Source organism: Scyliorhinus canicula, unplaced genomic scaffold, assembly GCF_902713615.1.
Source record: "Scyliorhinus canicula unplaced genomic scaffold, sScyCan1.1, whole genome shotgun sequence".
Taxonomy (NCBI): Eukaryota; Metazoa; Chordata; class Chondrichthyes; order Carcharhiniformes; family Scyliorhinidae; genus Scyliorhinus; species Scyliorhinus canicula.
The window spans coordinates 3,179,594-3,206,897 of NW_024055744.1; the positions used below are offsets into that span (position 1 = coordinate 3,179,594).

The 27,304-nt window shown below is 46.4% G+C and overlaps 2 protein-coding genes across 2 annotated transcripts in view; one reads left to right on the forward strand and one right to left on the reverse strand.

Annotated features, from left to right (window-relative positions):
- LOC119960839 (zinc finger protein 229-like) overlaps nucleotides 1-19,984 on the reverse strand; it is a 49,594-nt gene extending 29,610 nt beyond the window's left edge. The window contains exon 1 of the mRNA XM_038788426.1: nucleotides 18,345-19,984. Coding sequence (XP_038644354.1) covers nucleotides 18,345-19,213 — 869 coding nt within the window. The 5' untranslated portion in view covers nucleotides 19,214-19,984. The remainder of the gene's footprint in view (nucleotides 1-18,344) is intronic.
- On the forward strand, nucleotides 8,487-11,841 carry LOC119960844 (zinc finger protein 135-like). The gene is made up of 2 exons (XM_038788432.1): nucleotides 8,487-8,958; nucleotides 10,331-11,841. The coding sequence occupies exon 2, from the start codon at nucleotides 10,709-10,711 to the stop codon at nucleotides 11,741-11,743; it is 1,035 nt and encodes a 344-aa protein (XP_038644360.1). The 5' UTR covers nucleotides 8,487-8,958; nucleotides 10,331-10,708; the 3' UTR covers nucleotides 11,744-11,841.
- Nucleotides 19,985-27,304: the final 7,320 nt, after the last annotated feature.

The following is a 27,304-nucleotide window of genomic DNA, read 5'->3' on the forward strand; positions in this document are numbered from 1 at the left end:
GCACAACTACAGGGTTAATGTGCAAACTCCACACAGACAGAGACCCAGAGCCTTGATCGAACCTTGAACCTCGGCGCCGTGAGGCAGCAGTGCTAACCACTGCACCACCGTGCTGCCCTGTCTTTGAATATTTTTAAGGCAGTGATGGATAGATTTTTGATAAGCAAGAGGGTGAAAGATTATCGGGGTCGGCAGGAATATGGAGTTGAGGTTAAAATTTTTGAATGATGGAGCAGGCTCGAGGGACCGACTCCTAGTTTGTGCGTAAGGAGCAGGCTCGAGTGGCCGACTCCTAGTTTGTATGTAAGGAGCAGGCTCGAGAGGCCGACTCCTAGTTTGTATGTAAGGAGCAGGCTCGAGTGGCCGACTCCCAGTTTGTGTGTAAGGAGCAGGCTCGAGAGGCCGACTCCTAGTTTGTATGTAAGGAGCAGGCTCGAGGGGCCGACTCCTAGTTTGTACGTGCAAGGAGCAGGCTCGAGGGACCGACTCCTAGTTTGTATGTAAGGAGCAGGCTCGAGGGGCCGACTCCTAGTTTGTGTGTAAGGAGCAGGCTCGAGGGGCCGACTCCTAGTTTGTATGTAAGGAGCAGGCTTGAGGGACCGACTCCTAGTCTGTGTGTAAGGAGCAGGCTCGAGGGGCCGACTCCTAGTTTGTGCGTAAGGAGCAGGCTCGAGGGACCGGCTCCATGTTTGTACGTAAGGAGCAGGCTCAAGGGGCCGACTCCTAATTTGTGTGTAGGAGCAGGCTTGAGGGGCCAACTATTTTTTTCAGAGACCCAAAAATCTTTTTTACTGTTCTAATGATTTTAGCGACCCCGGCATGAATCTCACCAAGGCAGAAGGTAACATTTTAATTCATTGGAAGTCTACTGATGACCACGATGGCATGCGCTGCGAGCCTGGACCGGATGCCAACTCTCCCGGATTGACTGACTGGAGACTCCAGGGTGATATTTTATGATTTGTGGGAGTCACTGGCTGGGCCAACATTTATTGCCCATCCCTAATTTCCCTTAAACTGAGTGGCTTGCTCAGCCAATTGTTGATTGTTATAATGACCCATCTGGTTCACTCCTGTCCTTCAGTGAAGGAAATCTTCTATCCTTACCTGGTCTGGCCTACATGTGACTCCAGATCCACAGTCAGCTGGTTGACCTTTAAAATGCTCTGACATGCCCTCAGTTCAAGGGCAATTAGGGCTGGGAAGTGAATGCTGGCCCAGCCAGCGACACCCACATCCCGTGAATGAACTGAAAAGAAAATCTGCCATCCTTGGCCGACATGAACATAGAGTGCAGAAGGAGGCCATTCGGCCTATCGAGTCTGCACCGACCCACTTAAGCCCTTATTTCTACCCTATCCCCGTAACCCAATAACCCCATCTAACCTTTTTGGACAATAAGGGCAATTTTGCATGGCCAATCCACCTAACATGCACATCTTGGGACAGTAGGAGGAAACCGGAGCACCCGGAGGAAACCCAAGTAGACATGGGGAGAACGTGCAGACTCCGCACAGGCAGTGACCCAGCGGGGAATCGAACCTCGGACTCTGGTGCTGTGAAGCCACAGTGCTATCAACTTGTGCCACCCAATCCATTCTTTTATCTCCACTCGACCCAACTATCCTAACACACCCTCAGATGACCCCCCACATTCAACTCCCCTGTAATATTGAGTTAATCCAGTGGCTTACTGACCTATAAAATTTCCCGTTTAAGAAGCACCTTTTCCTCCAGGGTTGTGTCTCCCTATCTCTGTCATCTCATCCAGCCACTGAGATGTTTACTCTCATCTAATTCTGGACTCAGACTGAGATAGACAATTGCTAATCAGAAAGGGGATCAAGGGAATTATGGGGATAAAACGGGAAAGTGGAATTGAGGATATCATATCAGCCACCATTTCATGGAAAGGCAGGGCAGACTCGATGGGCCGAATGGCCTACTTTGCTCTACGTCTTACATGTTATGGTCATGAGCATTCTCAATATTTTTTGCTTTTTAAAAAATAAATTCAGAGTACCCAATTCATTTTTTCCAATTAAAGGGCAATTTAGCGTGGCCAATCCACCAAAGATGGGTTGTGGGAGCGAAACCTGAGCAAACACGGGGAGAATGTGCAAGTTCTACACAGACAGTGACCCAGAGCCGGGATCGAACCTGGGACCTCGGCGCTGTGAGGCAGCAGGGCTAACCCACTGCGCCACAATGCTGTACTTAGCATTTGCAATATTAATGACGATGACTGGTGCCTGTTTTTTCAGTTGCCTGAGAGCCAAGCTGTGGAAATTCTTCCTTAAACCTCTCCTGCTCACTCCTTCACTTTCCTATTTTCAGAATCTCCTTAAAACCTACCTTGTATACAAGCTTTTGTTAACCTACTCTGATATCTCCCTGTATGGCTCAGTGTCAAATGTTGCTGAGAATTGAGCGACACCTCGATGCCTCATTAAAAAAATGCATCAAATTGGGGCATGTTTCTCGCTTTCAAATCCACATGTTGCATAATTACTCTCGGTGGCTGAGGCTGCACCAGGATGTCCATCACCACCTGAACCAGTGTCGCCTCTGCGTCCACCTGAATCCAGCTCTGAGAACAGAAAGGTCCCAAAGGAGACTCTCCCCTGGTCACCGCAACCGAGGCCCCGCCCTCACTATTGCGTCACATAACGGCGCATGCGCTTCACTCCTCACTGATCCAAGGTGGCGGCCGGTCACCTGGGCCTGTTCCTGGGGAAAAGCCTGGGTGTTACAAACCCGGGGCCTCCAGGTTCCTATTGAGGTTGTGATACCTGCACTGGGTATTTATGAAGCATCGGCTCCCTCCCCACCCCGACTCCCGGCTCAATTCCTCCCTCCGGCCCACCGACTCTCACCAGTTCAGAAAAGCGTCTCCCGCACTCACAGGGCCCCGAGAAAAGTGACACTGCGCATGCTCTACATTCAGCCCAGCATTGCGCCTGCGCGGTAGGCTCCTGTGGCGTGAGTAGGGCACTTGCACAAACGCAGGGAATACTGGGTAATTACAGCGCCATTGAACCATGAAACTACAGAGAAAATACATTTGTTACCCAATTAGGATGAATTGCTTTTCAAAAAAAAATCACACCCATTTTTGTGAATAGGTGCTTGCTTATATATATATATATACATTTTTCCAATTAAAGGGCAATTTAACATGGCCAATCCACTTACCCTACATAGAGTCTTGGGATGTGGGGATACGACCCATGCAGACACTGGAAGAATGAGAGCCGGGGCTGGGATTGAACCCAGGATCTCGGAACCATGAGGCAGCAGTACTAACTACCACACCACCATTCCGTCGCAGTGCTCTCTTATATTTCATTTCTGGGAATAAGGTGAGGTTTTTAAACGTTTCCAACCTTGCTTTAGAACAGTACAGCACAGAACAGGCCCCTCGGCCCTCGATGTTGTGCCGAGCAATGATCACCCCACTCAAACCCACGTATCCACCCTATACCCGTAACCCAACAACTCCCCCCCTTAACTTTACTATTAGGACACTACGGGCAATTTATCATGGCCAATCCACCTAACCCGCACATCTTTGGTCTGTGGGAGGAAACCGGAGCACCCGGAGGAAACCCATGCACACACGGGGAGGACGTGCAGACTCCACACAGACAGTGACCCAGCTGGGAATCGAACCTGGGACCCTGGAGCTGTGAAGCATTTATGCTAACCACCATGCTACCGTGCTTTCATCTCCCCGGATTCTATTTGGACTGGTCCCTGTCCCAGAATCATTGCTATCCCTCTCTTTTTCTCTCTATTCCCTGATATTGATTGTTCATTCCATTATAGATGGAAATCATGCAGCTCTTTATCCCTGTGCTGGCTCTTTGGACATTCAATCCAATTACACATGCCAGGCGGCACTGTCACAACAATATCGATCTGATATATCAGAATTGGAGATGCCAGCGTTGGACTGGGGTGGGCACAGTAAGAAGTCTTACAACACCAGGTTAAAGTCCAACAGGTTTAGTTGGAGTCACTAGCTTTCAGAGCGCAGTTCCTTCATCAGGGCAAAAGGTGAATGGAGAAGGTCTTCCAACATATCAGATCTAAGATCTGCAGTCCTACGACATCGAATCTTGAATTGTGGTGCAATTAAACAACTCACCGGAGGAGGAGGCTCCACAAATATCCCCATCCTCAATATTGGAGGAACCCAGCACATTTCTGCAAAAGACAAGGCTGAAACATTCACAATAATCTTCAGCCAAAAGTGCCGAGTGGGTGATCCGGCTTGGTCTCCTCCAGAGGTCCCCAAGATCACAGATGCCACTCTTCAGCCAATTTGTTTCACCTCATGTAATGTCAAGAAATGGCTGAAGGCAGTGGATACCGCAGAGACATCATTCTGGCAATAAACTGAAGACTTATGCCATACCCCTAACCAAGCTGTTCTTATAAAGCTAGAACACTGGCATCTACCCGGCAACTGGAGGGTAGCACTGTTGCTTTACAGCACCAGGGTCTCAGGTTCGATTCCTGGCTTGGGTCACTATCTGTGCAGAGTCTGCATGTTCTCCCCATTGCTGCGTGGGTTTATTCCGGGTGCTCCAGTTTCCTTGCTTAAGTTCCAAAAGATGTGCTGTTAGGTCATTTGGACATTCTGAATTCTCCCTCTGTGTACCTGAATAGGCGCCGGAGTGTGGCGACTGGTGGCTTTTCACAGTAACTTCATTGCAGTGTTAATGTCAGACTACTTATTATTATGGGTGGAAAATTGCCCAGGCGTGTCCTGTGCACAAAAAGGACAAATCCAACCCAGCCAATTGCCACCAAATCAGTCTAGTCTTAATCTCATCAGTAAAGTGATGGAAGGGGTCATCAACAGCGTTATGAAGCGGCACCTACTTAGCAATAACCTGCTCTCTGCTGGTTGGAGTCATACCTGGCACAAAGGAAGATGGTGTGATGGTTGGAGGTCAGTCATCTCAGTCTCGGGACATCACTGCAGGAGTTCCTCAGGAGAGTGTCCTAGGCCCAACCCTCTTCAGCTGCTTCATCAATGATCTGCCTTCATCATAAGGTCAGAAGTGGGAATGTTTGTGGGTGACTGCACAATATTCAGCACATTCACCACTCCTCAGACACTGAAGCAAACCTTGTCCAAATGCAGCAAGACCTGGGCAATATACAAGCTTGGGCTGACAAATGGCAAACAACATTCGCACCACAGAAATGCCGGGCAATGATCATCGGCCATAAGTAAGAATCAAACAATTGCCCCTTGACATTCAATGGCATTACTATCACTGAATCCACCACAATCAACATCCTGGGGGTCACCATTGATCACAAACTGAACTGGACTAGCCATATAAATACTGTGGCTACAAAAACAAGCCAGAGGCTAGGAATCCTGCGGTGGGTAACTCACCTCCTGACTCCCCAAAGCCTGCCCACCATCTACAAGGCACAAGTCATTAGTGTGATGGAATACTCATTACTTCCCTGGATGAGTGCAGCTCCAACTGCACTCAAGAAACTCGCCGCCATCCAGGACAAAGCAGCCATTTGATTGGCACCCCTCCCACAAATATTCACTTCCTCCACCACTGACACAGAGTGGCAGCAGTGTGTACCATCTACAAGATGCTCTGCAGGAACTCACCAAGGCTCCTTCGACAGCACTTTCCAAAACCCATGACTGCTATGATCGAGAAGGGCAAGGGCAGCATATACCTGACAAACAGAGGTCATAGCCAAGCTGAATCTAGAACAATGCCAAGGACTTCCACCTTCTTCTGTCAGGAAAAAGATACTAAAGTTTGAGGCAGTCTCTCCTTCCTTCCCTATGTACGGTATGCATTGTTTGTACAGCATGTAAGAAACAATACTTTCCACTGTATACTAATACATGTGACAATAATAAATCAAATCAAAGACAAATAGAGGTTATAGCCAAGGAGAATCTAGAACCATGCCAGGGACAAACAGAGGTTACAGCCAAGGAGTATCTAGAGCAATGCTCTGGAAAAACAGAGGTTATTGCCAAGGAGAATCTTGAACAATGCCTGGGGCAAACAGAGGTCATAGACAAGGAGAATCAAGAGCATTTCTTTTTTCAATTTAGAGTACCCAATTCGATTTTGTTTCCAATTCAGGGGCAATTTAGCCTGGCCAATCCACCTATCCTGCACATCTTTGGGTTGTGGGGGCGAAACCCACGCAAACACGGGAAGAATGTGCGAACTCCAATGGACAGTGACCCAGAGCCGGGATCAAACCTGGGACCTCGGCGCCGTGAGACAGCAGTGCTAGCCCACTGCGCCACCGTGCTGCCCGAGAATCGAGCGCAATGCCAGGGACAAACAGAGGTCACAGCCAAGGTGAATCTAGAGAAATGTCAGGAACAAACAGAGGTCACAGCCAAGGTGAATCTAGAGAAATGTCAGGAACAAACAGAGGTCACAGCCAAGGTGAAACTAGAACAATGCCAGGGACAAACAGAGGTCACAGCAAAGGCGAATCTAGCGTTGGACAGGGTGGATGCAGGAAGGACGTTTCTCCTGGCTGGGGGTTCGCTGGTGCATCAGCAGGTCCCTTGTAGTTTTAAAGCTCTTCTCACGGTCAGAACATTTATCATAGAATCCCTACAGTGCAGAAGGAGGCCATTCGGTGAGGCAGTGGCCAGTGGAATTGTTCCTGGATTCATAATGCAGGGGCCCCATGGTAATGTTCTGGGGACCAGTGTTCGAAACCCACTAAGGCATTTGGTGAAATTTGAATTCAATAAAATCTGTTACTAAAAGTTTAAGAATGACCCTGGAATGATTGTCGTACTGGTTCACTAATCCTCTTTAAAGAAGGAAATCTGCCACCCTCACTTGATCTGGCCTACATGTGACTCCAGATCCACAGCAATGTGATGTCCTCAGGGATACCCTATCAGCAATGGAAACATCCCATGAGTACATTTTAAAATGTACTTAAATCATATAATTGCCGGAAAATGGGATTAGTATACTTTGATGGTTATTTTTGACCAATGCAGATGTGAAGGGTGGAAGGGACTTTTCTGTGCTATAGACCTCTATGACTCTATTATCAGGCAGGCTGCACAACGGGGCTCACACTCTTAGCTACTGCATTTCGTTTTACTCTCACCTGGAACTTGGTACTGTGGTTAGTTTGTTCCTCCATCATGCTGCTGTCCACAAAACTTTCAAGAAGTTTGAACTTGTTGGACAATTGCAAACTCCTCCAGTGCTACCTTCTAGATAGTAAGAAGTCTTACAACACCAGGTTAAAGTCCAACAGGTTTGTTTCAAACACGAGCTTTCGGAGCACGGCTCCTTCTTCACCTGAAGAAGGAGCCGTGCTCCGAAAGCTCGTGTTTGAAACAAACCTGTTGGACTTTAACCTGGTGTTGTAAGACTTCTTACTGTGCTCACCCCAGTCCAACGCCGGCATCTCCACATCATGACCTTCTAGATACACATTCCTGCTTCACTAGTAATCACAACCCACAATGATACGGTTACCCAGCATTCACCAAGAAGGTGAATATGCCTTATCATTACTACAAATGTCGTTGTACAGGTGCAGTGCCTCTCTTACTGGAGTATGCCTAGTGCGGTCACATGGTGGCACAGTGGTTAGCATAGCTGCCTCACACTGCCAGGCACCTGGGTTCGATTCTGAACTCAGGTGCCTGTCTGTGTGGAGTTTACACTTTCTCCCCATGTCTGCATGGTACTTTGGTTTCCTCTCACAATCCAAAGATAATAATTATAATAATAATCACTTATTCTCACAAGTCCGCTTCAGTGAAGTTACTATGAAAAGCACCTAGTCGCCACATTCTGGCACCTGTTCGGGGAGGCCGGTACAGGAATTGAACCCATGCTGCTGCCTTGTCCTGCATTACAAACCAGCTGTTTAGCCCACTATGCTAAATCAGTCCCAGATGTGCATGTTATGTGGATTGGCTATGCTAAATTGGCCCTAGGTGGGATTACGGGGATAGTGTGGGATTTGGGCAGAGGTATTATTCTCTTTCAGAGCGGCAGTGCAGACTCAATGGGCCAAATAGCCTCCTGTAGGATTCTATGATCCTCCTAACCCTGACTAGACACTAAATCATAAATTATGTAATTTAAGACTTTCTGGATAAAATTATCCAGGAAACTTTCTGCTTCCCCAATGCAGTTTAATTTCTATAGTTCAGGCTACAGCTCAACCCTGAGCTGACATTCCTGGTGTTGCATTTACTGCAGATGCCATTGCTGTGAATCATCTTAATGCCCACCAATTTCTACATGCTAAAGCTGTGACACATCACTTCAATTCAAGTTTTGACCTGGAAGTTGCACAAATTCTGAAGTATTTGCATCATTTTCTATTTGCATTTCATATTTATTGTATCTGCAGTATTTTGCTTTTGTTTAACGATGGAACTTCATATATGCAAATAGATTTATTCCATTTCTCTACCTGTTAACACTTGAGCTTTGAAAGTCCAAAGCAATTAATATACAGTCACTGCTTATGAGTGCGAAGGCGACGATTTAATATTCTCTTTGTGAGAAGAGAGACATCTGTTCACATTATCTGCTAAGGTTCAAATGAGTTGGCATCTGACATTTGTTTTTTACTGCTTTTAATCAAATCCAGGCTAGAACTATGGAGCGGATCCCATTCACTGGGATGCTGTATCAGCTTACTTAATTTTTTTTATATCTATCTCTGAAATCCTAATCGGTGACGGATGATTTTATATTGGACAATGCGGCTTGCCCATGGAGATGCAGTTACCCAGCATTTACCGAGAGTAAATTATGCCCCATCTTCAGTATAGAAGTATTTGCGCAGGCGCAGTGTCTCTCTCACTGGAGCATGCGCAGTGCGGGTGTTGGAAGTGATCGGGCGGAATCTGTTGGAGCTGCAGGCAGAGCAAAAAATAATTGGAGATAGCGGGTGAGTGAGGTTAAATGGAGCCGCTGTGTGAGGAGGGAGGCTTCATAAACACCCGGTGCAGGAATGGAAAGTTTCATAAACACCGGACGAAGGCCTCAACCGCAAATAAGAACATCGAGGCCCTTTGTTGGGACCGATGTTGCAGCCGCCATCTTTCCACAACAGTGAGCAGCGCGGCCGCCATCTTTATTGGGGGCAATAGGCAGCAGGGCCCATGTGCTGCGCCATCTTTATTTGGGGCAGTTGGCATGCATTCCAGAAGTTAGTACCTGGCTTCCAATGTTTGGCTCTTTTTCGTTAAGTCGTAGAATCATTGAATGATTACATTACAGAAGGAGACTGTTTAGCCTTCTTGTTAGTGCCAGTTCTCTGCCAGAGCAAAGCAGCTCGTCCCACTCCCCTGTGCTTTCACTAACAAGACCAGCAGCAAATATTCCCTATCCCCAGTTACCTGTGCAGAAGTTGATATCTGACCTCCTTGAACCGCTGCAGAAGTTGCTCCCACAATGCTGTTCGATAGGTAGTTACAGGTTATTCATGCAACAATGTTGAAGGAACAGCGATATTTGTCTCATACAATAACAATGTGTGTTTATATCATACCATTATTGCAATGGAACATTCCAAGGTGTTTCGTAGGAGTTTTATAAAGCAACATTTGCTGCAGAAGTATGTAGGGACACATGAGGACAGATTGTCAAAGGTTTGGCCCAGGATATAGAATTTACGGAATATTTTAAAGTAGGAAAGGAAGATAGGGGGGAGAGGATTAAGGAGGACATTCCAGAGTTTATAGGCTTGGAAGCTGGGGAATGGACACCAAGGATGGAGTGATTTCTTAATCGCCTTTGTAGGGGTGCAACACGACTTGGTGTGACTAAGCACATGGGCAGCAGAGATTTTGATGACCTCCAGAATACAGGAGGTTGAATGTGGGAGTGCTTTAGGATTATTAAATTTCGAGGTAACAAAAGAATGTGTGATGGTTTCAGCAGCAGAGTGGAGGTGAGTGATTTAACTGAGGCAGAAATAGGCGGTCTTGGTGATGATGTGAATAGACCAAAGCCATCTATGATCGTATTAATTAACAGAGCAGACCCGATGGGCCGAATGGTCTACCGCTGCTCCTATTTCTTATGATCCAGTAGAGGTCAGAGTTTTGTGTGGGCCCAGACTGGGTGGCAGGTTCCCTTCCCTGAAGGACATTAATGAACCAGTTGTGGTTTTTACAACAATCCAGCAGTTTTCATGGTCACTTTTTCCCAGTGCCGGCCCCACAAATGACCAGATTGATTCAACTCAACTCAACCTGCCTTTGAGTTTTTGTGGGCTCTCTCTCACTTCCTTTTTCTGTTTTAAATCAATTTCACAGGGCATTAAAAGAAGAAGATTTGTGGGTGGAAAACTTAAACCAAACATCACGTCAGGATCTCAATATCATCAGATGTTTTGAGAAATGGTGGAAACGTGGGGACTGTGAGGAGGAATTCGGATCTCTCTCTCTGCTGGAAATTCATCGGTGCAGTAACAGAAGGGAGAGACCACTTCCCGAGCTGAGTGTGGGAAGGGATTTACTCGGTCATTCACCCTGCAGAGACACCAGCGAGTTCACACCGGAGAGAGACTTTTCAGATGCCCCAACTGCAAATCCTGTAGAAAGAGGTTAAATTCATCACCTGATCTCATTGCACACCAGCAGGTTCACACAGCGGAGAAACCATTCATCTGCGTCAAAAGTTCCTGGGAATTGATGCCCCATCAACAAATTCACACTGGCAAGAGACCGTTCAGGTGCTCTCACTGTGGGACTGGGTTCAGGCGATCGTCTGACCTCACTGTACATCAGCGAATTCACACTGGAGAGAGACCGTTCAATTGCTCAAAGTGTGGGAAGAGATTCACTCGGGTATCCAGCCTGCAGACACACCAGCGAGTTCACACTGGGGAGAGGCCTTTCCCCTGCTCAGAGTGTGGGAAGGGATTCACTGAATCATCAGGACTGCTGCGACACCAGCGAGTTCACACAGGGGAGAGGCCATTCGCCTGCTCTGAATGTGGGAAGGGATTTACTCGATCTCAGCACCTACAGAGACACCAGCAGGTTCACACAGACGCAAAACCGTTCAAATGCCCAGACTGTGAGAAGTGTTATAAAGGTTCCCTGAAGCGAATACGTCATCAGCGTGTTCACACTGGAGAGAGGCCGTTCCCATGTCCAGACTGCTGGAAGTGCTTTAAAAGTTCCTGGGAATTGATATCCCATCAACGTGTTCACACCGATGAGAGACCGTTCAGGTGCTCTGACTGTGGGACTGGGTTCAGGCGATCTTCTGAACTCATTGCACACCAGCGCGTTCACACTGGGGAGAAGCCGTTCACCTGCTCAGTGTGTGGGAAGAAATTCAAACACTCATTCATGCTGCTGAAACACCAACGAGTTCACACTGGCGAGAGACCTTTTAAATGTCCAGATTGCGGCAAATGCTATAAAAGTGCTGGGAACCTGATGCTCCATCAGCGTGCTCACACCGACGAGAGGCCGTTCAGGTGCTCTGACTGTGGGACTGGGTTCAGACGAGCTTCTCAACTTACTGTTCACCAGCGGATTCACACTGGGGAGAGGCCATTCACCTGCACTGTGTGTGGGAAGGGATTTATTGATTCATCCACCCTGCAGAAACATAGGCGAGTCCACACTGGGGAGAGGCTATTCTCCTGTTCCCAGTGTGGGAAGAAATTCACCCAGCCCTCCACCCTGCTGAGTCACCAGCGAATTCACAAGTAGCCACAGTGACTGGATTTTGTTGTTAATCACATCCAGGATTGAACCATGTTCATTGAGTCTGTTTCTGCTAATGTTAATAAAGGCCAACCCGATTAGAATGATTGATTTTCTGTATAACGGGGCAGCAATGTGGTGCAGCGGTTAGCACTGCTGCCTCAGGGCACCAAGGTCCCAGGTTAGATCCTGGCTTTGGGTCACTGTCCGTGAGGAGTTTGCACATTCTCCCCGTGTCTGTGTGGGTCTCCTCCCACCCCAACCCAAAGCTGTGCACGGTAGGTGAATTGGTCATGCTAAATTGCCTTTTGGAAAAAATAATTGGGTACTCTAAATTTATATTTTAAAATATTTCTCTTTGAAGAATCAATCCGCTTTATTTTCAATACACAGTGTGCTGAATATTTCAATAACTCTCATACAAGTTATTTCAATAACTCTCATAGAAGTTTGTTCCTTTTGTAGCGGATGCTTCCACTTGTGGGGCATTCTAGAATGAGAAGTCAGAGTCTTAGGATAAGAGGTAGCAAATTTAAAACAGATTTGAAGGGAAACTACTTCTCCTAAAGGGTTGTGAAATGCAATTCGCTACCTCAGAGTGCGGTGGATGCTGGGACAGTGAATAAACAGTTAGACAAATTTTCAATTGGTGATGGGTTTTGGAGAATGGGCAGCACGGTGGAGTTACGGCCGGGATAAGATCGGCCATGATCAAATGGCGGAGCAGACCCAGTGGGCCAAATGGCTTAATTCTGCTCCTATATCTTATGATATATATCTTATGGGGCTGGTTTAGCTCACTGGGCTAAATCGCTGGCTTTTAAAGCAGACCAAGCAGGCCAGCAGCACGGTTCGATTCCCGTACCAGCCTCCCCAGACAGGCGCCGGAATGTGGCGACTAGGGACTTTTCACAGTAACTTCATTGAAGCCTACTCATGACAATAAAGCGATTTACATTTTAGGGGCTGGTTTAGCTCACAAGGCTAAATCGCTGGCTTATAAAGCAGGCCAGCAGCACGGTTCGATTCCCGTACCAGCCTCCCCGGACAGGCGCCGGAATGTGGCGACTAGGGGCTTTTCACAGTAACTTCATTGAAGCCTACTCGTGACAATAAGCGATTTTCATTTTTCATTTTCATGAACTTATGAAATATGTGCTCTCCCTCTGCCCTGTCTCTTCCATCCTCGCCTCCAACAAGAAGTGTGAGGAGCTTGTGGAGCTTCTTTGTCACTGAGATTGAGTAAATCCGATCAGCTGCCTCTGCTGCTTCCCTCCCTGCCACGGGATCAAACTGCCTCCTTAAAGTTCTGGCTTGTGCAAGTCCCGAACTCGCATCATCATCCAGTTTCTCTCCTATCTTTTAGCTCCTTCAGTATCTTCTCCATGAGACCTGCCTTCTCCCTCAATCCCACTCTGACTAAACTGCTGACCGCCTACTTTCCCCATGTTAGCTGAAACACTCTGGGATGTTTTATTACATTAATTGTGTTATATAATACAAGTTGTTATTGTTTCACCACAGTCAGTTTGTGCAAACTAAGATTTCACAAACAGCAAGCAGACCAGTGACTGATTAATCCAATGTTTTAAAAAAAAAACATTTCGAGCACCCAATTAAATTTTTTCCCAATTTAGGAACAATTTAGCATGACCGATCCACCTAGACTGCACACTTTGGGTTGTGGGGGCGAAACCCACGCAAACTTGGGGAGAATGTGCAAACTCCAGAAGGACAGTGACCCAGAGCCGAGATCGAACCTGTGATCTCGGTGCCATGAGGCAGCTGTGCTAACCACTGCACCACCGTGCTGCCCCTTAATCCAGTGTTTTTTGGGTGTTAGTTGAAACACAAATGTTGGTCACACTGCATCAGGAGAACTCCCCTGTGGATATAGGTGAAGGTGAAAGTTCCTGTATTTATTTAGCAGCTTTCACACCCTCAGAACATTCCAAAGTGATTCACAGTCAGTGACACTGGCCATGATGTGGAGATGCCGGAGTTGGACTGGTGTGAGCACAGTGAGAAGTCTTAGAACACCAGGTTAAAGTCCAACAGGTTTGGCCTCACCTGAGGAAGGAGCAGTGCTCCAAAAGCTAGTGTTTGAAACAAACCTTTTGAACTTTAACCTGGTGTAAGACTTCTTACAGTGGCAGTATCAGACAGTCAGCATGGATTTATGAATGGGAATTCATCCTTGAGAAATCTACTGGAATTCTTTGAGGATGCAACTAGTAGAGTTGATTAGGGGAAGCCAGTAGATGTGGTTTTTTTTGACTTTCAGAAGGCTTTCAACAAAGGCCAAATAAGAGATTAGTGTGTAACATTAAAACGCATGGGATTGGGTAGTGTATTCAGATAGATAGAAAACTGGCTGGCAGTCAGGAAACAAAGAGTAGGAATAAATAGGTATTTTATCGAGTGGCAGGCAGTGACCAGTGGGGTACCGCAGGGATCGGTGCTAGGACCCCATCTATTCACAATATACATTAATGATTTAGATGAGGGAACAAAATGTAATATCTCCAAATTTGCAGATGACACAAGTTGTGTGGGAGGGTGAGCTGTGAGGAGGATGCAGAGATCCTTCAGTTTGATCTGGACAAGTTGAGTGAGTGGGCGAATGAATGGCAGATTCGTATAGTTTGGATAATTGTGAGGTTTGGTAGGAAAAACAGGAAGGTAGAACATTTCTGGGTGGCTATAAATTAAGAGAGGAGAATCTGCAACGAGACCTGGGTGTCCTTGTACACCAGTCACTGACGGTAAGCATTGCAGATACAGCAGGCAGTAAAGAAGCAAATGAGTCTGTTGGACTTCTTAGCGAGAGGATTTATGTACAGGGGCAGGGAGGTCTTGCCGCAATTTTACAGGGCCTTGCTCGGCCCAAGACAGCAAAAAATGTCAGAGAGTCGTGAAGACAGCCCAGTCCATCACACAAACCTGCCTCCCATTCATTGACTCTATCTACACCTCCCGCTGCCTGGGGAAAGCGGGCAGCATAATTAAAGATCCCTCCCACCCAGCTTACTCACTCTTCCAACTATTCCATCTGGCAGGAGTTACAAAAGTCTGAGAACACGCACGAACAGACTCAAAAACAGCTTCTTCCCCGCTGTTACCAGACTCATAAATTACCCTCTTATGGACTGACCTGATTAGTACTACATGCCTGTATGCTTCACCTGATGCCAGGACTTATGTATTTACATTGTATACCTTGTGTTGCCCTATGATATATTTTCTTTTTTTTCTCTTTTTTTCATATACTTAATGATCTGTTGAGCTGCTCGTAGAAAAATACTTTTCTCTGTACCTCGGTACACGTGACAATAAACAAATCCAATCCACAGACTGACCGTGTGCTGTGTCATACCTGACATCTGCACAATCAGACGCCACTTCTGGAGCAACATGAAGTGTCTGCTGCTTTCCAGGTCGCTGCCTTTCCCCTCACTATTATCCTCAGATAGTTCACAAATTCCTTGTGTGCCTCCAACACACCTCTGGCCTCCATTTTAAATATTTACATTGGTCTTGCCAACAGCAATGGGTGAATATACAAACATAGGAGCAGAAGTAGGTCATTCAGCCCCTCAACTCTGCCCTGCCATTTAATAAGATCATGGCTGATCTGATAGTAACCTCAAATTTTCACTTCAAGAAGGCAGCCCCCATCACCTCAAGGACAATTTGGGGTGGCCAATGAATGCTGGTCTAGCCAGTAATGTGCACATCCCATGAACAAATGTAAAACCCCATTAAAACTGATTCCTCATATCCCCCTCCAGACGAACTACAAGAGATTGTCTTTAAGATCAGTTCCTTATTTATCACCTGTGCTTTTCTGAATGATGATTTGATTTATTATTGTCACATGTATTAGTGTACAGTGAAAAGTATTAATTCTTGCATGCTATACAGAATTAGTATTAACGGTATTGAATTTCTTCCTCTGTTCGGACGAAGGTTCCATGTCTCGAAACATTAACTCTGTTTCTCTCGTGGTAGATGCTGGCAGAGCACCTGAGTTTTTCCCACTTCCTTTGGTCTTGTTAACCTTCCTCACCTGTCCTAACCTTTCTGCCGGATAATTTATTGAAACCAGAGACAATTTATTGAAACCAGGGACTATCCCTGTTCTAATCATAGATTATCATAGAATTTACAGTGCAGAAGGAGGCCATTTGGCCCATCGAGTCTGCACCGGCTCTTGAAAAGAGCACCCTACCCAAGGTCAACACCTCCACCCTATCCCCATAACCCAGTATCCCCACCCAACACTAAGGGCAATTTTGGACACTAAGGGCAATTTATCATGGTCAATCCACCTAACCTGTACATCTTTGGACTGTGGGAGGAAACCAGAGCACCCGGAGGAAACCCATGCACACACGGGGAGAACGTGCAGACTCCGCACAGACAGTGACCCAAGCCGGAATCAAACCTGGGACCCTGGAGCTGTGAAGCAATTGTGCTATCCACAATGCTACCGTGCTGCCTTAATGGTGACATGTGCTTTCTACCCAGTTAACTCAGCCCTTAAATTGCTTGTGAATTATTCCATCCTGCTGCCACATTTCAGTAACAAATGTTGAAATGAATGAAATGAAAATCGCTTATTGTCACGAGTAGGCTTCAATGAAGTCACTTTGAAAAGCCCCTAGTCGCCACATTCCGGCGCCTGTCCGGGGAGGCTGGTACGGGAATCGAACCGTGCTGCTGGCCTGCTTGGTCTGCTTTAAAACCAGCGATTTAGCCCAGTGAGCTAAACCAGCCCCTACCTGTTTGCTCCACACCCACAGGGTTTCATCTGTTTAAAGCCACAAACAGAAAGGTCCAGTTTTCTCCTGGTGTTTGAGACAAATCTGCTTTCAAAATAATGCAGAGTTTCAGCCAATGAGGGAGATCCGGGCTCAGCCCCGCCCCTCATTCACTGATTGGTTGGAGGACCAGCCACTCCCATTCGGTCCTCCAGCCCCGCCCCCTTTTCCTATTGGGCCGGAGATGCCGTCAATCAGTCGGGAATTGTAATACAGAGCATGCGCAGAGCGGCTACTTAGTTAGACACCATGTTTCCCTGGATGGAACATCCTATTGGGATTCAGATGTGAGTGTGCAGATGTGATATGTTGCACGTAGTGTCAGTAATTTGTGGAAACACATGGTGACCATGCACTGGAGAACAGGTCCCAGACATGTTCAGCTAAACAATGAGAGAACAACATTGAGAGATTAACGCAGAATGAGAGAGCAGAAGAGGCATGGTGGCACAGTGGTTAGCACCGTTGCCTCAATGAGCAGCAAAGTGGTTAGCACTGCTGTCTCATGGCGCCGAGGACCCGGGTTCAATCCTGGCCCCTGGTCACTGTCCATGTGGGGTTTGCACATTCTCCCCCTTTTCTGCATGGGTCTCACCATCACAACCCAAAGATGTGCAGGGAAAGTGTATTGGCCACACTAAATTGCCCCTTAATTGGGAAAAAAGAATTGGGGACTCTAAATTTATTTTTAAAAATGAGGTAGCATGTTAAAGTTATCAAGACATTGACATATCTTGCACAGAGAATCTGACTAAAACAATCAGGACAGAATTAAACTCACTGGAATCTATCAGAGGGAGTGAAATTAAAGTGGAGAGAGATATCTAATCTCGATTTAGAAAATATCCACAAGGTCGATGCAGGTGAACAGGGAGCTGGAGAATCTTTGAAGTTTGTGCATGAACCTTTGTTTGAACCGGATGTGTTTCTGATGCCAAGAATTTAGAATTGTGAGAGATGGAGTGCAGGTGGGGAAAATAATACTCAGTCAATAATGATCACATTTTACTGGAAAAGATTTTACATTTATTCTTGGTGGCAGCTGAAGGGTTTGTGTTGCTGATTCTGATCATTCCAGTAGCTTTAGAATATTATCTATGGAATGTAACCAAGACATTAGGAATATAAGCTTGTAGTTTAGCTGGGTGTTGGCAGTGTGCATGTGAAACTAACACAGTGCTTTTGGATGATGTCACCTAGTGGCAGCGTGTAGATGGGAAATAGGAGGGGCCGAGGACAGATCCTTTTTTAAGATGGGTGATGTCGGTGGATATAAAGGTGAGACGGACAGTACCAGAAGAGAGAGACCTGTTGACATTATCAGTGAACACGGGGAAGTTGGGTGATCAGTAGTTCAGTGAGAATACGGTCAAAGCAGCAGAAGGTGGGTCTAATGGACAAGATGAGCACTGAGAGGGCACGAGAGAAGACGGCAGAGAAACTGGAGAAAGGAGTGAGTTCAGGGCTCAGAAACAAAAGTCTGCCCCCGGTGGGTTAGTGGGAGAGAGAGAGGCAGCTGATCGGATTGGCTCAATCTCAGTCACAAAGAAGCTCCATCAGCTTCTCACACTTGTTGTTGGAGGTGAGGATTTCAGAGATGGGACAGGGAGAACACTTCAAAAGGAACTAATTCATGTTTGAGATATGAAAAAGACTCAACACACTGTTTGACACACAGTTGGTTTATTTGGCTTTATGCAGATATAAACCCTATAACTGGACCCCAAAAAAACATGGTTCAGTCCTGGATGTAATTAACAACAAGATCCCATCACTGTAGTTACTTGTGACCTCGCTGGTGTCTCAGTAGATTGGATGACTGACTGAATCCCTTCCCACACTCTGAGCAGGTGAATGGCCTCTCCCCAGTGTGAGTGCGCTGGTGCAGAACAAGCTCAAATAATCGCCTGAATCCCGTTCCACAGTGAGAGCATCGGAATGGTCTCTCATCAGTGTGACCACGTTGATGGTGCATCAGAACCCCAGAACTTTTATAGCACTTCCCACAATCTGGGCACTTAAATGGTCTCTCCACAGTGTGAACTCGCTGGTGTGTCACCAGGCTGGGTGAATCTATAAATCCCTTGCCACACTCAGAGCAGATGAATGGCCTTTCATTAGCGTGATGCCGCTGGTGTGTTCGGAGTGAAGAAGACTGATTAAACCCTTTCCCACACTCGGAGCAGGTGAACGGCCTCTCCCCAGTATGAGTGCGCTGGTGTATAGTGAGTGCAGCTGATCTCTTGAACCCAGTCCCGCAGTGAGAGCACCTGAATGGTCTCTCGTCAGTGTGAACACGCTGGTGGTATACCAGTTCCTGGAAATTTACATAGCCATTTCCGCAGTCTGGGCATTTAAAATGTCTCTCACCAGTGTGAACTCGCTGATGATGTGCCAGGAGGTTGGATGATTGAGTGAATCCCTTCCCACACACAGAGCAGGTGAACGGCCTCTCCCCACTGTGAACTCGCTGGTGTCTCAGCAGGTCAGATGACTGAGTGAATCCCTTCCCACATGTGGAGCAGGTGAATGGCTTCTCCCCAGTGTGAGTCCGTCGATGAGTTTCCAGTGTAGATGGGTAAATGAATCCCTTTCCACAGTCTTCACATGTCCATGGTTTCTGCTCACTGTGAACTGTGCTTTTTATTTCCATCTTCAAAATACGATGATATTCAGGTTCTGAAAAATTGAGCGACTGTCAGGATCTGATGTGATGTTTGGTTTCAGATTCCTGGTTGCAAATGCTCTCCTAATACCCTGAGAAATTAATTTAAAACAGAAAAAGGAGTTAGAGAGAACTCACAAAAACACAAAGGCAGGTTGTGAAATTGAGCTGAATGATTCTGGTCATTTGTGGGGCCGGCTCTGGGAAAAAGTGACCATGAAAACTGCTGGATTGTTGTAAAACTCTACTAGTTCACTAATATCCTTCAGGGAAGAGAACCTGCCAGTGGTCTGGGCCGATGCTAGACAACTCGCCTCTATCGGGGAAGAGAGGTGGGAGCAGCATAGGGGAGTGGATTGTATATATCTAAACTCAGCCAGAACTTTGACAGAATCTCCCAAACCATCAACCTCCACCACCTGGAAGACCAGAGTGGCAGGCGTATGTGAACAGCATCATATTCCAGATACAATCCAAGTCACACCATCCTGACTTGTCTGACATCCAGTATCGGATTCACAGACATTTCCTCCATTTAAATATGGAAAGATCTCAGTCACTGTCTTCAGTCCCCACGACAAACTCCACTCCCGACCCACTGACTCCATCAACTCTCCATGAAAACAGTGCGAGGCTGACCCAGGCTGTTCATAACCATGGGAAAATACTTCACTCAAATAAAAGCAAAATACAGTCATAGAATTTACAGTGCAGAAGGAGGTCATTCAGCCCATCGAGTCTGCACCAGCCCGTGGAAAGAGCACCCTACCTAAGCCAACACCTCCACCCTATCCCCATAACCCAGTAATCCCCTTAAACTTTTTGGACACTAAGGGCAATTTTGCACGGTCAATCCACCTAACCTGCACATCTTTGGATTGTGGGAGGAAACCTGAGCAGACACAGTGAGAAAGTCCAAACTTCAGACAGACAGTGACCCAAGCCGAGAATCGAACCTGGGACCCTGGAGCTGTGAAGCAACTGTGCTCACAACTGTGCTACCAGATTCTTGCCTTTATCGGGGAAGAAAGAGAGGTGGGAGAAGCATGGGGGAGTGGATTGTATGTATCGAAAACTCAGCCAGAACTTTGACAGAATCTCCCAAACCGTCAATCTCCACCACCTCGAAAGACCAGGGTGGCAGGCGCATGTGAACAGCATCATATTCCATATATAAATAGAAAATGCTGAATAAGAATAGAAAATGCTGAATAAACTCAATAGGTTTGGTAGTATCTGTGCAGAAAGAAACAGTGTTTTTTTTTATAAATGTTTTTTATTGAGTTTTCATATTTTATATATGACAAATTACAAATTATTAGAGAGAAAAAAAAAAGAAAACACAAAAATTTAGCATGAATATTTACAGGTAAGCATCTTCATAACAACAATTGTGGCCGCCCCCTTTAGCCAGCATACATATTTTACATTCCCCAATATGGCCGAGGCACATGTTTATAGGCATTTATTTATAGTTTGGTTTTGGGCCTTGGCTTGCCAGCAAACCTCCATAACGAGCCCGTAACCCCCCCCCCCCCCCCCCCCCCCCCCGGCTACCCTCCCCCGATTCCTATCCATTTTCCCCTGATTCTTGGCCACCCGACTATTCTTCCTCTTGTACGTTGGCCACAAACAGGTCCCGGAACAGTTGCATGAATGGCTCCCACGTTCTGTGGAAGCCGTCGTCTGACCCTCGGATGGCGAATTTGATTTTCTCCATTTGGAGAGATTCCGAGAGGTCGGACAGCCAGTCTGCAGCTCTGGGCGGTGCTGCTGACCGCCAGCCAAACAGGATTCTACGGCGGGCGATCAGGGAGGCAAAGGCAAGAGCGTCCGCCCTCCTCCCCAGGAATAGATCTGGCTGGTCTGAAACCCCGAAGACCGCCACTATCGGGCATGGCTCCACCCTCACCCCCACCACTTTGGACATAGCCTCGAAGAAGGCTGTCCAGTACTCCACAAGTCTGGGGCAAGACCAGAACATGTGGGCGTGGTTGGCCGGGCCTCTTTGGCACCACTCGCATCTGTCCTCCACCTCCGGGAAGAACCTACTCATACGGTTTCTCGTTAAGTGGGCTCTATGTACCACTTTTAGTTGCGTCAGGCTGAGCCTTGCGCACGTGGAGGTGGAGTTGACCCTATGCAGTGCTTCACTCCAGAGTCCCCACCCTATCTCCATCCCCAGGTCGTCCTCCCATTTCCTTCTTGTTGTGTCCAGTACGGTGTCGTCCCTATCTACCAGTCGGCCATACATGTCACTACAGTTCCCTTTCTCTAGGATACTTGCGCCCAGTAGGTCTTCCAGTAGTGTCTGTCGTGGCGGTTGTGGGTACGTCCTTGTCTCCTTTCGTAGGAAGTTTTTGAGCTGCAGGTACCGTAGCTCGTTCCCCCAGCTAGCTGAAATTTCTCTGTCAGTTCGTCCAGTGTTGCGATCCTGTCGTCCGTGTATAGGTCCCTGACTGTCAGTGTCCCCCCGTCCTGTCTCCACCTTTTGAAGGTGGCGTCAGTCAGTGCTGGTTTGAACCTATTGTTGTTGCAGATGGGAGCCTTGTCCGACATTTTGTACAGGCCAAATTGCTGCCGCAGTTGGTTCCAGGATTGGAGGGTGGCTGTCACCACTGGGCTGCTGGAGTGTTTTTTGGGTGGGGATGGGAGTGCTGCCGTGGCGAGGGCCCGGAGGGAGGTTCCCATGCAGGAGGCCTCCTCCGCACGCACCCACTCGGCTTCTGGCTCCTGGATCCATCCCCTTACTCGCTCGGCTGTTGCCGCCCAGTGGTAGAATTGTAGATTCGGGAGGGCTAGCCCCCCCCTGGATTTTGTTTTTTGTAGGCGGGATGCGGGACCGATCAGTTCTTATTATGGTTTTGATTCCTGCACTAGGTGTTTATGAAACCTCAGCACCCACTCGGCCACCTCCATTACCCGGCCACAATCGGCTGTTTCTGTCTAATCGCAGAATCCAAATGATCATCTCCCTGAGGTGGTAGCACCCACACTGCGCATGCGGCTGTCGGAGTCCACACCGCGCATGCTGCTATCGGAGTCCATACTACGCATGCGGCTGTCGGAGTCCATGCTGCGATGCAACAATCTCAGTCACACTGCGCATGTCCAATAGCGGCGGTCAATTGGAGTGGAGAATGTTCATTGTTCGGCTCCAGGGCCACAGTCAGGATTTATAAACCACGCCCCCCGACACTGACCTCTCACGTGACACCTCACAATGCCCGGGAAATGATTGACGGAAGCACCGGAGCAATAGGAGGAAAAGGGAACGAGGCAGGGCGACACAGGAGTTGGGAGCAGGAGGCGGCCACTCAGCCCCTCGAGCCTGCTGCACCATTCAATACCATCATGGCTGATCTGATTGGAATCTAATTCCACATTGCCGCCTACCACCTATAAAAAAATATCTACCTCTGGCTGAAAAATATTCAGTGACTCTGCATCCACCACCCAAAATTTCCAAAGCCTCATGACCCTCAGAGAGGAAAATAATTCTCCTCATCTCTGTCCGAACCGGGTGATCCCTTATTGTTAAACAGTGAGTTCTCGACTCTGACAAGAGGAAAGATCCTCCACACATCCAGTTTTGTCGAGACCCTTCAGAGTCTTATATGATTCAATGAAGTCACCCCTCACTCTTCTAAACTGGAGATGATACAAGCCTGGCCAATTCAGCCTTTCCTCATAAGACAACCCATCCATTCCAGATATAAATCTCGTAAACTTTCTCTGAATGGCCTCCAACGCACTTACATCATTTCTTAAATAAAGAGATCTGTCTGATGCAGAGTTTGCACATTCTCCCCGTGTCTGCATGGGCCTCGCCCCCACAAACCAAAGGTGTGAAGGCCATGCTAAATTGTCCCTCAATTGGATTTGTTTAAAAAATAAGACCAACACTGTACCCTGTGCTCCCCGTGCAGTCTCACCAATGCCCTATATAACTGAAGCATAACTTCCCCAGTTTGTATTCAATTCCCCTCACAATAAATAACATTTTATTCACTTTCCGAACTACTGCTCGCCTTTTGTGATCAGGGCCGGTTTTAAGCCTATTTGACCAATTTCATCAAATTGGGCACCGCACCTTACCCCGCGCCAGCGGCGACAGAGTTACCATTTGAAGCCTTTTCTGTATTCTAAGAGGAACTATAGGTTAGTTTTTACTTTTGGGGAACGCACCGCATTACCGTCGACAAATCCTTCAGCCCTGCGCCGCCAAATCCTTCCGCCCAGGTAAGTAAGTTTCAAAATTTTAGTATATCAAACATTTAATGTTTTTTTTTGGTTAAAGATGTGCACACTACACGAAATATAAACATACATAAATTTTTACTTTTGTAGATTAGGGGCCCCGCCATCACTTTTCTAATTGGGCCCGCAATTCCTAGCACCGGCCCTGTTTGTGATTAATGCACAATAACACCTCGGTCTCTCTGTGTCTCAGAACTCTGAAAGTCTCTCACCATTTGGACAATATGCCTATTTTATTCTTCCTAACAGAATGGGCATTTTCAACATTTTCCCACATTATACTCCATTTGCCAGGCCTTTGCCTATCTATGTCCCTGTGTGGCTGTCTTGCATTCCTCACAATTTAGTGACCCACCTTTCTTTGTGTTATCAGCAAATTTAGCAACAGAAGCATCAGTACCTTCATCCAAGTTATTTATATAAATGATAATAAGTGGAGTCTCCAGTACTGATTCCTGTGACACATCACTCATCACGTCCCACCAATCAGAAAAATACCCATTTATGTCTGTCCTGTTTCCTGTTGGTTAGCCAATCTTCAGTCCATGCCAGTATGTTACCCCTTATATCCTGAGTTTTTATTTTCTATACCAACCTTTGATATAACTTATCAAATGCATTCTGGAAATTTAAGGACAGTACATTCACCCGTTCCCCTGTATCCACAGTCATGTGACTCCATCGTGTAACTCTGATAAATTGGTTAAACGTGATTTTCCTTTCAGAAAACCATGTTGACACTGCCCGATTGCCTTGAATTTTTCTGAGTGATCTGACATAACATCTTTAATAATAGCTTCTAACATGTTCCCTATGACTAATATTAGGTGAACTAGCCTGTAGTTTCCAGCTATCTGTCCCCCTCCCTTTGTGAATAAAGGAGTTACATTCACTATTTTCCAATTTAATAGAATCCTAGAATGGTGAAGTCTGCCCGGACCCAGGATTTTGTCAGCCTGCACACTCAAGACATTGCTCATTACCACTTCCCTGGTGGTTGTAATTTTCTTTCCATTCCTTCCTGATTTACGGATATTTCTGGGATATCATTTGATTCCTCCATACCTGATCAATTAATTTGCCAAAACCTTACTTTTCATTGTTCATTTCCCAGAGGGGTTTTCTGGAGAATCAACACTCACTTGAATTATTTACTTATACAAATGTCTATCGAAACTCTGTCTTTATATTTCTAGCCAGCTTTCTCTGGTACTCTAATAATAATAATTGCTTATTGTCACGAGTAGGCTTCAATGAAGTTTCTGTGAAAAGCCCCTAGTCGCCACATTCCGGCGCTTTTCGGGGAGGCTGGTACGGGAATTGCTCCCGCGCTGCTGGCCTTGTTCTGAATTACAAGCCACTTGTTTAGCCCAATTATTCCCTCCTTATTAATATTTTTGTGTTTATATTCTATTCTTTATAATCTGCCCAATGTTCTGTCCTGAAATCTGCCTTTGAGCTCAATCTTCTTCCCCTCAAACTGCACGTCAAATTCAATCATATTATGATCGCTGTTACCTGGGGATGTCTTCACCAAGAGGTTATCAATTAATCCTTGTTGCACAATACCAAGCCTGGTATAATCTGCCCTCTGGTTGGCTCCAAAATGTGCTGATTGTAGAAACTATCACAAAAACATTCTGTGAACTCCTCACCTACGCTACCTTCAACCATCTGATGTTTCCAGTCTATAAGTAGACTAAAATCCCCCTTGATTATAGATGTACCTTTTCTGACAAACTCCCATTATCTCTTCCTTAACACTCTGTCCTACTGTGCCGTTACAATTAATAATAATAATAATAATAAATTAATATTAATAATATTTATTGTCACAAGTAGGCTTAACTGCAATTAAGTTACTGTGAAAAGGCCCTGGTCCGGTGCCTGTTTGGTACACTGAGGGAGAATTCAGAATGTCCAACTTACCTAATAGTATGTCTTTTGGGACTTATGGGAGGAAATCTGAACACCCAGACACAGGGAGAACGTTCAGAATCCGCACAAGCAGTGACCCAAGTCGGGAATCGAACCTGGGACCCTGGGACTGTAAAGTCATAGTGCTAATCACAGTGCTCACGTGCTGCCAATTAGGAGGCCTGCACACCACTCCCAGAAGTAAATTCTTGCCTTTACCATTTTTCATCTCAAACCAAACCACTCCTACACCCTGGTTTCCTGAGCTTAGATCATCCCTGTTTAATGTGCTAACACCATCAACAATTACACTATAATATTCAGCTCACCACCTTTCGAAGGGAAATGAGGGCTGGGCAATAAAGCAGTGTTAATGTAAGCCTACTTGTGACAATAATAAAGATTGTTACTATTGTTATTAGTTTTAACAATCAGAAATATTTATTGGGCATCATGGTAGCACAGTGGTTCGCACTGTTGCTTAACAGCTCCAGGGTCTCAGGTTCGATTCCCAGCTCGGGTCACTGTCTGTGCGGAATCTGCACGTTCTCCACGTGTTGGCGTGGGTTTTCTCCGGGTGCTCCGGTTTCCTCCGGCAAGTCTTGAAAGACATGCTGTTGGGTAATTTGGACATTCTGTATTCTCCCTCGGTGTACTCGAGAACACATTTAAAAGGGCCAGAACGTAGCGACTAGGGGCTTTTCACAGTAACTTCATGGCAGTGTTGATGGAAGCCTACTTGCGACAATAGAGCTTATTATTATTATAAATGTTGGACTGGCCAGCGACACCGACATGCCATGAATGAATATAAAACAATTCAGGTCCCAATCTATGTCTCTGAATGACCATCAGATCATACTGACTTATTTCTATAGGTGCTGCCAATTCATCAGTTTGGTTTCAAATGCTGCTTGTGTTTGATACAGATCTTTAGTTTTGTCATTTTATTATTTTTGTCGCGTTTATCTGATGTAATTTTAAATGTGTTCACTCTGTCTCTTCCTGCTTCAGTCTGTTTATCATTTCCCATATTCTTATCTTTCTCTCTGGTCTTACTCTTTGCTTTACCATATCTTCCAAAACAAATGAGAAAAGATCCAACAATGGAACAGTCGGTAACAGGACATCAATCAGTCTCTTCCTATTTTAGAGAAATCAAGGACCGGAACACTGTCATTAACACAAAGCTAATTTAATTAATCTATATACAGAATATTAAACTCCAGCCGAATCACCGGAATGATTAACATCAACTGAAACAAACTCCAACCGTCAGAATGAACACGACTCAGTCCTGGATGTGATTAACAGCAGCAATAACAGTATCCAACCCCTGTAATCGCTTGTGAACTCGGTGGTGTTTCTGCAGGTTAAATGAATGAAAAATTAAAATCGCTTATTGTCACAGGTAGGCTTCAATGAAGTTACTGTGAAAAGCCCCTAGACGCCACATTCCGGCGCCTGTTCAAGGAGGCTGGTACGGGAATTGAACTATGCTGCTGGCCTGCCTTGGTCTGCTTTAAAAGCTAGCGATTTAGCCCATTGTGCTAAACCAGCCCCTTCCCACACACAGAGCAGATGAATAATGTCTCCCTTGTGTGAATGCGCTGGTGTTCCAGCCGGAGGGAATGCTGAGTGAATCCCTTCCCACACACGGAGCAGGTGAACGCCCTCTCTCCAGTGTGACTGCGCTGGTGAATCACCAGATCCATTTTGCCTTTAAAGCTCATCTCAAAGGTGGAACATTTAAAAGGTCTCGTGTCAGAGTGAACACGTTGGTGTGAGGCGAGTTGGGCAGACTGAGTGAATTCCCTTCCCACATTCAGAGCAGATGAACTGTCTCACCCCAGTTTGAATGCGCTGGTGAATGGTCTCTCCCCAGTGTGAACTCGCTGCTGA